The 10,596-nt window shown below is 30.9% G+C and overlaps 1 protein-coding gene across 1 annotated transcript; it reads left to right on the forward strand.

The window, feature by feature from the left end:
• Positions 5,772-6,209, forward strand: LOC109350550 (extensin-2-like). Its single transcript, XM_019591777.1, has one exon. The coding sequence runs from the start codon at positions 5,772-5,774 to the stop codon at positions 6,207-6,209; it is 438 nt and encodes a 145-aa protein (XP_019447322.1).

A 10,596-nucleotide genomic window follows, 5' to 3' on the forward strand; every position in this document is an offset into this window, starting at 1 on the left:
GGAAGCTTTCAAGAGTCAGTTCCATGGAGTATGTTTTACGCTATTCATTTTTTACTCTAATTATTTTTGCTATTTTGCATGTAAAACTTTAGGATAATGTATTGATTGTAGAACTTTAGACAAGACAATTTCAAATTTAGAGATGAAATTGGTTGTTTCAAGGGTAGCTCATGAGTCTATACAAAATGACTTTCCTATTGTAGAAGATATAACTATGACTGAATCATCTTATAAGAGAAAATATATGATGGTGGTATGTATTAATACTGCATATAGCAGCCACACGGTTCATAATTTAATTCTTCTACTATTATATTATTTCATTATGTTTACTTCTTGGTTTGGTTTGAGATGTTGATTCTTTTGATAACAATGCAAATAGATTATAAAATAAAGAAACTAAAAGAAGAGAAGGGTATTATCATGCGCTTTGTGATTGGACACCGGTAGCTAAGTCATTTTACCTTCAATGATTTGGTTACATAATTGGAAATTTTATAATGCTTTTGTTTTTATTACACTTGAAAATGCTTTGATAAAAAATTAATTTAGTTAGATAATAATCATACCTTCAAGTTTTTATTGTTAGACAACATAAGGTGTTGTAAAGTATTATCATTGATTTCATCAGGAAAAAAGTATTATCATTGATAACATTCTAAAGGTTAACATGCGTATTCCTAACATGCACAATGGAAAAATATAGACCTATTTGTGTTAAAATATGCATAACAGGTAACAATGATGCAAAAAAAATTTATATAAAATACCTCAGGCGACTATGATGGTTTCAGAAAATTTTCTTCTTCAAAAGTATGAAGGTCCTAAACATGTATCCACACCGAGACTGATCTTTGTTGTATCAACACTTGATCCGTGGAACCAAAAAGTCAACAAAATTGATATACTAATGTTTCAAACCAAAACAAAGAAAAAAGATTGAATTTTTGCTTCTATATATCAAGTATATATGTTGGCTATTCTTTTGTTATTATATAAGATAAAACAAAAGACCACTTCAATCTTTCAGTTGCTATCATTCAGCAATCACCCCCATAACTTGCATCACTTGCACTTGGGTTTATCTTTATTTATTTATTTTTTGTTTTCAAATGTTTAAATCAAAACTAATAAGATTAATTTAAACAAACCATTGAAATGTATTAATTAAGTCTTACTTAATTATATTATAGATGACTCAATGATATTATTTGTATTTTTTGTGCTAGCAAAAATACAATAATATTACACTTAAGAAAATATACAAAATTAAAATATTTAATTTAATCAACAATATTTTCTCGTCCAACAAAAATCAGAATACTCATTAGTGTGTGACCCAATAGGTCCATTACTAAACTGGTAATAAATTAACTCATTAATTTACTAATCAAGGTTGACATCTAGCAACACTCATTAACGACCTGATAGAAATGAAGTAATATCTTTAACTTTAGAACCATTAGAAGAATACTATAATATTTTCTTCCATCTTTAAGCTCTATGTTAACTCTATAATATAGTATAATTGTCAAATTCTAATAAGTTAACTCGTAATGAATGACTTAAGAAACTCATTTCTTCATTCATTCAATTTCCCTCGGCCAATGTCTTTATTTCTATAGAGCTCAAACTCATTACCATGAGTTGATGGATTCTTTCTTGATTACTCATTAATTCTACAAGGATTTAATTATACCCAATAATCATTCAGCTAACATGATAAGGCATTAGTTGTCTGATATCAAAATATAATAAATAACTTGTTAATTACTATGATAATCTAAAGTTTAAGGAAAATATATATTCTTCATAAGAATATCTTATTGACAATTCAAATGTAATATATTAACCATCAGTAATTCTCCTTTAAGTCATTTCAATGGTCATATCTCTATATGCACCATTTATATGTGTATTTTAATAAATGAGATCTATTAATTTTTATGTAATAAAGATCACTACACATATATTGATCTATCAGAATTAATAGTGTCTTAAGCTCAATATTGTTATGATCAAGAACAATTTAGATTAAAATTATAAAAGATTTATTTCTCATTATTATAATCTCTATTATAATAATAAGTCTCTATTTTTAATCACGAACCTTTCATATTAATTATTTTGACAAACAATGAATATGATAATGAGATAATAATAAATACAACTTTATTATTATAAACATGATAGATTGGTTCTTGGGCATACCTTATATCCTAACAATTTCTCACTTGCACTAGAGCCAATCAGTCATGTACCTCATTCCCAGCTCTCACTTGTGCTTATCAAACTCTTTTATGCCAAGTGCCTTTGTGAATGAGTCTGTAAGATTCTCCTTGCCAACTATCTTTTGTAGCTTAATATCTCCATGTCCAATGATTTATCTAATCAGATCATATTTTTGCAAGACATGTTTTTTCTTTTGGTGTGATCTAGGCTCATGTCCTTGAGCAATGGCTCCATTATTGTCACACAATAACGTAACGGGTTCTTCCATTGAAGGAACTACACAAATTTCAACTATGAATTTCTTCATCCAAACTGCTTCTGTAGTAGCTTCGCTTACTGCTATATACTTTGCTTCAGTAGTTGAATCAACTACTGTATCTTGTTCGGAACTTTTCCAACTTATTGCGCCTCTATTCAAGGTGAAGACATAACTAGAAACTAATTTGTCATCATCCTTATCTAATTGAAATCTCGCATCGGCATAACCCTTTAACTTGAGTACATAATCTCCATATATGAGGAATTGGTCTTTAGTCCTTCTTAAGTACTTAAGAATGGTCTTAACCACTTTCCAATGTTCCTCACTTGGATCTGCTTGATATTGACTAGTTACACCCACTGCATAGGCGATATTGGGTCGGGTACAAGTCATGGTGTACATGATAGCTCCCACTACACTCACATATGGTACCCTATTCATGCGTTCTCTTTGTTCAGCAATCTTAGGACAATCCTGCCTACAGAGAGTAACTCCAGATCCTATTGATAAGTAACCTCTTTTGGAGTTGTCCATGTTATACCTCTTCACGATGGTATCGATGTACAAAGATTGAGAGAGTCCAAGTAGTCTTCTAGATCTATCTCTATAGATCTGTATTCTTATAATAGAAGTTGCTTCTCCCAAATCCTTCATGTAGAACTGTTTTGATAGCCAAATCTTTGTAGATTGCGATGCTGGAATATCATTACCTATGAGCAATATGTCATGGACATATAGCAATAGGAAGATGATCATGCTCCCACTAACCTTTTTGTAAACACAAGGTTCTCCTTCACATCTAACAAAACCAAACATTTTGATTGTGTTGTTAAAGTGAATATTTCGACTTCTAAAAGCTTGCTTTAATCCATAAATGGACTGTTGTAGTTTGCAAACCTTATTATGATCAGACATAGGTGTGAAACCTTCAGGTTGTGTCATGTACACATCCTCTTTTTTTTTTCAACTTTCCATTAATAAAAGTTGTCTTCACACCCATCTGCCATATTTCATAACAATGGTATGCTGCTATAGCAAGTAGAATCTGAATTGATTTGATCATTGCCACAAGAGAATAAGTTTTGTCATAATCTATTCCTTCCTTTTGACGATATCCCTTGGCAACAAGGCGATATTTATAAGTCTCAACCTTTCCATCTGCTCCAATCTTTTTCTTGTAAACTCATTTACAACCAATTGGTTTTATGTCCTTTGAAGCATCAACAGAAGTCCATACTTTGTTGGTCTTCATTGATTCCATTTCAGATTCCATGGCTTCTTGCCACTTCTCATGGTCCAAGCTTCGCATGGCCTCTACATAACATTTGGGGTCATCATCAATATGATAATCCCCACTTACTATTGCATCTAGCACCATTAAGTTTAATATCTCTAGTGCATGATGTGATCTCGTAGATCTTCTAAGAGGCACTTGTGCATCTGAATTTCTTTATTCTGGATTCATTAGTTGTTCCATCTGTTCCTGAACTGGTTCAATAACCTATTCCTGAACTAGTTCAATAACCTATTCATGAACTACAACCAGTTTTAAACCGCAATAGTTGAAAATGGTAACATTTATGTTGAACTTAAAACATCTAAGCAAGGTTGCTCAAGTTCCATATTATGTTCTTGAGCATTAGATGTTTCATTGGTTTGTTGATCTTCATAAAGCACTATATCTTTACCATCAATTGCTTCCGTAGGAAATTCCTTTTCTATAAAAGTTCTCCCTATTGCCACAAACACATTTATGATCATAAGGGTGGTAGAAATAATATCTCATTATTTTCTTATGATACCCGGTGAATCTAAACTTGTTAGACTTTGCTTCAAGTTTATCCATTTGTAATCTCCTAACGTAGGTTGGGCATCCCCAAACTTTAATGTGATTATGGCTTGGTTTGTGTCTTTTCCATATCTCATATGGCCTTATAGAGACAAATTTTGTGGGAACTTTATTTAACAAGTAATTTGTCGCATCCAAAGCATATCCCCATAAGCTTATTGGAAGATCAATGAACCCAATCATGGATCTTACCATATCTAATAAGGTTCGATTCCTTCTTTCAGATACACCATTATGTTGTGGTGTACTTAGAGGTGTCCATTGTGAGAGAATTTCATTTTCTTTCAAATAATCAAGAAAATCAGCATTAAGATATTCTTGTCCTCTATCAGATCTTAGCACCTTAATACTTTTACCAGTTTGCTTTTCCATTTCAAATGATTCATATTTATGTTTCATGAGATATAAAAAACCATATCGTGAAACATCACCAATGAATGTAATAAAATAAGAATATCCTCCTATGGTTGGAATTCTCAAGGGCCCACAAACATCAGTATGAATTAGTCCCAACAATTCAGAGGCTCTTTCTCCATTTCCAATAAATGGATATTTGGTCATTTTGCCTTTGAGACAAGATTCACGAGTCATTTATGATTCATAACTATAATTGTCAAGGTAACTTTCCTTGTGCAACTTGCTAATTCTTTTCTCACCAATATGACCGAGTCTACAATGACAAAGATATGTTTTGTTTACTTGATTATTTCTTTCTCTTTTAAGACTATAAACATGCATAATCGAGTTAAAACACACTTGAGGTAAGACATAAATGTTGTGTTGGACATACCATTCGCATAAAAGATGTCATTATTATAAATCAAGCAAACACCTTTATTAAAAACAAATCGATAATCACAAGTATCCAATATCGAAATTGAAATGATGTTTGAAACGAAATTAGGAACATATTAACAATTTTCCAAGACTAGTACATTGACAGTCGACATTATTAATGAGACTATTCATATCCTTGGTTGAAACACTTGTTCCATTCCCCGCTTGGAGATTGACTTCTCCCTTCTTCAACCATCTAGTTATTTGTAGTCCTTGCACCAAATTCCAGATGTTAAAACTACTATGTAAGAACTATAAAACTATAAAGCGGAAGTAAGAGTGCAACTTTGAAACTTTTTTAACAATTTGTCAGCATATGGAGTCATGCAAACTAGTTTGAGTTTTGTTTATTGCTTCAATATTATCATGACAAATGTTCTGCCATGCGGCACCATATCTGGTATCAGTGACAAGAAGGTGTGAAAGATCCAACACATTCTTATTTAACAGCATCTAGTTAAAAATCTGAACATAGTATCTATAAAACTCTATCATGTCATAATTTGAAATTCACATATTTTACCCTCTCCATTCATTCTTCTTCTAAAGTTTTCCCTACTCTGAAAGAAAAAAAGTAATAAAAAAGAAGAGAAAATGCTTCCAACTAAATTTCTTCTTGTTGTAGCTATAGCACTTTGGTTATCACTATCAAATTTTCCTCTTGAAGCTTTTGGTGATGTTTCTCCAACAACATGTTTTAACTGCTCAAAATGTGAATACCCATGTCAACAATCTTCACCAACAATTCCTGAATCTCCCTCTGTTCAAAACCCACCACCACCTTTTGGTTACTCTATATATCAAGCACCACCGCCACCGCCACCGCCGCCACCACAAGATAAAGGCCATAACAAGTGCCCTCCTGGTGCAGCAGGTGTTCAGTGCTGCACCCCTCCAGCACCTTACATTTATGCACCTCCGAATCCTTATACTTATGTGCCCTATGGTGAAGGCCAAGGCTCTGCTTCAACCCTTGTACCTGTTCTAGTTCCACTGGTGTTGCTTTTTCCATACTTCATTGTTCTGTTATGAATTTTGGGTTAGTGTTTATTTGTATCATTGTTGAGTCTAGGAAAATAAATTGTCATTTTGAATTGGTTATTGTGTGAAAATGCTTATATGAATTGTGTTGTAATGTTAAACGTGTTTGTGCACCTCCATGTTCAATGCGTTTGTTGCATTATAACATAATACGCTGTTCTCTCCATGTTCAACTTCTTTTTATTAATAATTAAATAATTAAATAGGTTAAACTAAATACATTAAAAATAATAAGTATTCAATATTTTTTAATGATAATATTCCAATGTAGCAAAAAAATAATAAAAATTCATATATTTCTAACAACTTAAATAAAACTCAAATCTATTAAAAGGCTCATCTTAAATTAAGGTTTTCTTTCTTCACTAGTAGCCACCTCCTTTTGCTATCTTCTCTGTTAGTCGCCTCCTTTTTCTCTCTTCTCTGTTTTCTTATCATACTGGTTCGTCACATACCACATTTCGGAACGTAAAACAACTACAAATCGGTTCTCACGAACTAATTTCTCGGACATAGGCATGAGCGAATTTTGTGAATATGGTTTGTTGGTTCCTTAATAATAACCATCAATTAAATTAGTGGACACCAAAATCACCCTAATTAAGTTTAACTATTTTATGGATTTGCTATGCCCTATAGACATTTGTATCTCTTTAGCATTAATCTCCATTACTTCAACCATTTTGTGGTGAACATAGATCTGTTACCATAGATCATATCATGTAAGTTGTCTCGTGCTAATAATAATCAAACAAAAACATGGATAATAATGAAGTTTAAATTTTTTAATTGATATAGCATGTTTTCATTGGCTCGAGACAACATATGAGACAAGATCTAGTACAAATCTATGTAATTACTTGGCACGCGTTACTCGTATGTTGTTCACGAATCTGGATTCTCGAGTCCAGTACTTGAAGATATGATAATACATGGCACTTAAGAAATTTAAATAGTTCAGATTTTAAATTAAGTTTTATTAAGATATATTTTTAAAACAACACATTAATCTGAACCTTATATTCCACTGTATGTTAGTACGGGAGAGGATCTTGTTTACTTGGCAAGCATTACCTGTATGATGACGTTCACTTTGCACGCATTACAGGTACGTTTACTTGGTACTCGGTAGGGTACGTAGTTCATTTGAGTATTTGGAACTTTATTTTTTACAATAATTTTATAACATTCTCTTTACGATGAACTCAATATATATTACGCATTATAGTCAATTCCATCAGTGACGTAGTGTAAATGAGAAAATTATATAATATGATTTTATCTGTCCTCACTTTATTAAGGTGCTGCATGAAGTATGAGTGTCCAGATATAAATTTCTAGAAGTAAGACATAACATGTACTTGGTGGTTTATTTATTTGAGCTAACTTCCAAAATAGCCTGCGGAATCCATTCACAACAACAAGTATCTGGGTAAAAGTTAAACCCTATGAAGGTGGATCTGAAGAGTAATGTAAATTTTGGTTCTGGAGCAAGGGAAAAACAAGAACACCGTGATTGTTCTTAGATAAGCCACCGAATGCATTTAATGTTCGACTGGACCACCAATTTGTCAAGAGCAGTCCATAAATGTTTTTAGCACGAACACTGTATATTGATGGGGACATATATCATATGTTTTAATATAAAAAATTATGTCATTTGTGTTAAATATTGAGTGATAAAGAAAATGAGAGCAATGAAAGGCCCTTGTGAAGCTGAGGGAAAGCTTTCTCCTTTTATTTACAAACAGAATTAATCCTTAGAAAGTTAGTGTCACTTTCATACCTGTTTTTTTTGGCTCACTACCGTCATGATTTTTTTATCATCATTAATGTAAACTTTACCCTGTGCTTGTAAAGGTATACATCACTATATTTGAAGTCACGATCTAATGGACTATCAAATGTAATATTTACATATTGCTAGTGTAAAGATGTATATTAGTAATGTGATAATCGTCTAAGGTTTACATTAATGATGATAAAAACATCATGACGGTAGTGAGCTAAAAAAAACAGGTATGAAAGTGACACTAACTTTCTAAGGATTAATTCTGTTTGTAAATAAAAGGAGAAAGCTTTCCCTCAGCTTCACAAGGGCCTTTCATTGCTCTCATTTTCTTTATTACTCAATATTTAGCACACATGACATAAGGCAGTCGGATCAGTTCGACTATTGACCGGACTTGAAAATAATTCTAGTTTGTAGTCTTAACTAAATGAGGGGTTGAACCACTTTGAACTGAAGAAATTCTGGTTCGACCATGTTAAACTCAGTTGAACTGGAATAACACGGGAAGTAATCCAACGGTTTACTTAAACTTTTAAAAAATATAGAACATTATTCTAATGTTTTGTTTTAATCCGGTACAAAAAAAATGAAATGTGTTATTTTAATATAATTATACATAATTATTAATTATATAAATTTTGTATTTTATATATAACTATGTATGTATAGATAAAAATGATAAATTATATATGAAATCATTCGGTCCAACTGGAAGGTTTAATCTGTTAAACTTAATACGAGACATCTTCCGGTTTGATGTTCGGCTCGGAGTTCACAACATTAATGTATACATAGTCACTACAAATCCAATATTAATTTAGATTATTTTTTCGATGAATTAATGATGACCAAATATGAATGAAGAATAATACAATAACAATATATAAAAATCAACAATAGTTGATGCATCCATCTTTTTCTGATGAGCTAATTCATTATCAAATAAATGAAGATTATGTAAATAGGAATGCCAAAAAAAACTCAATATCTAGTACCTACAATAATAGTCTATAGGAGAAGCATGTTTTGTGATACCCACCTCACATGTATCCGCAAATTTATATAATTAGTTTTAAGTTAAATTTTTATATATATTTATTATTATTTTAAGATTGTTTATCATATACTATTATTTTATAATAAATTATACATATTTGAGTATGATCATAAATTTATATATAAATATCATATTATTTATGTAACAATTATTTTTACATGTTGATTATTAAAAATTATATAAATATATAATTAAACTTAAAAATCCGTTGGGTACTCACAAATACTCGCTACCCGCACAGGTACCCGTAAATATTGTGGGTTTTGGCACGGGAAAGCACTACAGCACCCGCCCACGCCCATTGCATTATCAAATAAATGAAGATTATTTGACTCTTCAATTTCACTTGACATTTACACGTATGTAAACATTCAACAATTTTACCACATTTTATATGGTATCTTTGAACTTTGATAATAATAATTAATACGATAATATGAGTTAACATTAAAAATTAAATAGCGTTGATAATAACAACCATGTAATGAAAATTGATGTACTGTGGATCCAGATCCAATCGAGAGAGACCACCCAAAAAATTCGTATGCCACACATAAGCATCAAACACAAGATATTCTACAGTAAAATGTGAAAGAATAATTAATTTGGGAGACTCACTGCATTGCTGCCTGATTTGTACCATTAAGTCACTTTCATTTTTTGAAATCACTACCATGTGGAAAGCATACATTTCAGGTATTCTATCATCGACTACATAACATATATTCTTGAAAAAAATTATCACCGGAGATTCAAAATTAATTTTAAATAAAAATTAATTATAAATCATCAAACGCATTTTTAAATCACATTTTAGTATTAAATTCTCAAGTACTAAAGAATATATCATTACAAAAATGTGAGGCCTAAAGACTTGTATGAATCTACTAGGTGGTCAGGTGGACTTGCAAAAGGAGTAGCAGCAACCAAACAACAAACACAATTCTTATTCATTTGAGTTCCGACTTATTATTTTATATTTTTTTACATTTACCCAATAAAATAAAAATATTAATTATTTTTCTCCCAATAGTATATATCATTTTTATTTTTCTTTGAGCTACACAATATATTGCTACACTTTTATATTTTAAACTAAATATAATCAAATATTAAAAAAAGAGTGATATTTAAAATAAAAAAATTGGTCACTTATAAGCAGTGTTTTCCAAGTGGGTTTTAAAAAACATCACTTTTTGAGTCTCTCCTATCTATTCCATCATAAATTTGGATCTTCTCTATCATTTACTAATACCCAACTCCATATAACTAATAAGAACTTAACAAATATGTATTAAATAAAAATTAAATTAATTTTAAAAAATTAACTTTATTACTGATGGCAATACTTGATTGATTTGATACTGAAAGACATAATAATTTTGATATAAATGATTTCTATTCCTACATCATACATGTAGGGGCGACATTATAGTGGTAAGAATGTGTTTGTAAGTAAGAAACCAAAGGAAGAATGGAGGAGTGTAAGTACTAATCTGCAATATTTTGATAGTGTAAATATATATATA

This window comes from Lupinus angustifolius, chromosome LG06 (assembly GCF_001865875.1).
Source record: "Lupinus angustifolius cultivar Tanjil chromosome LG06, LupAngTanjil_v1.0, whole genome shotgun sequence".
Taxonomy (NCBI): domain Eukaryota; kingdom Viridiplantae; phylum Streptophyta; class Magnoliopsida; order Fabales; family Fabaceae; genus Lupinus; species Lupinus angustifolius.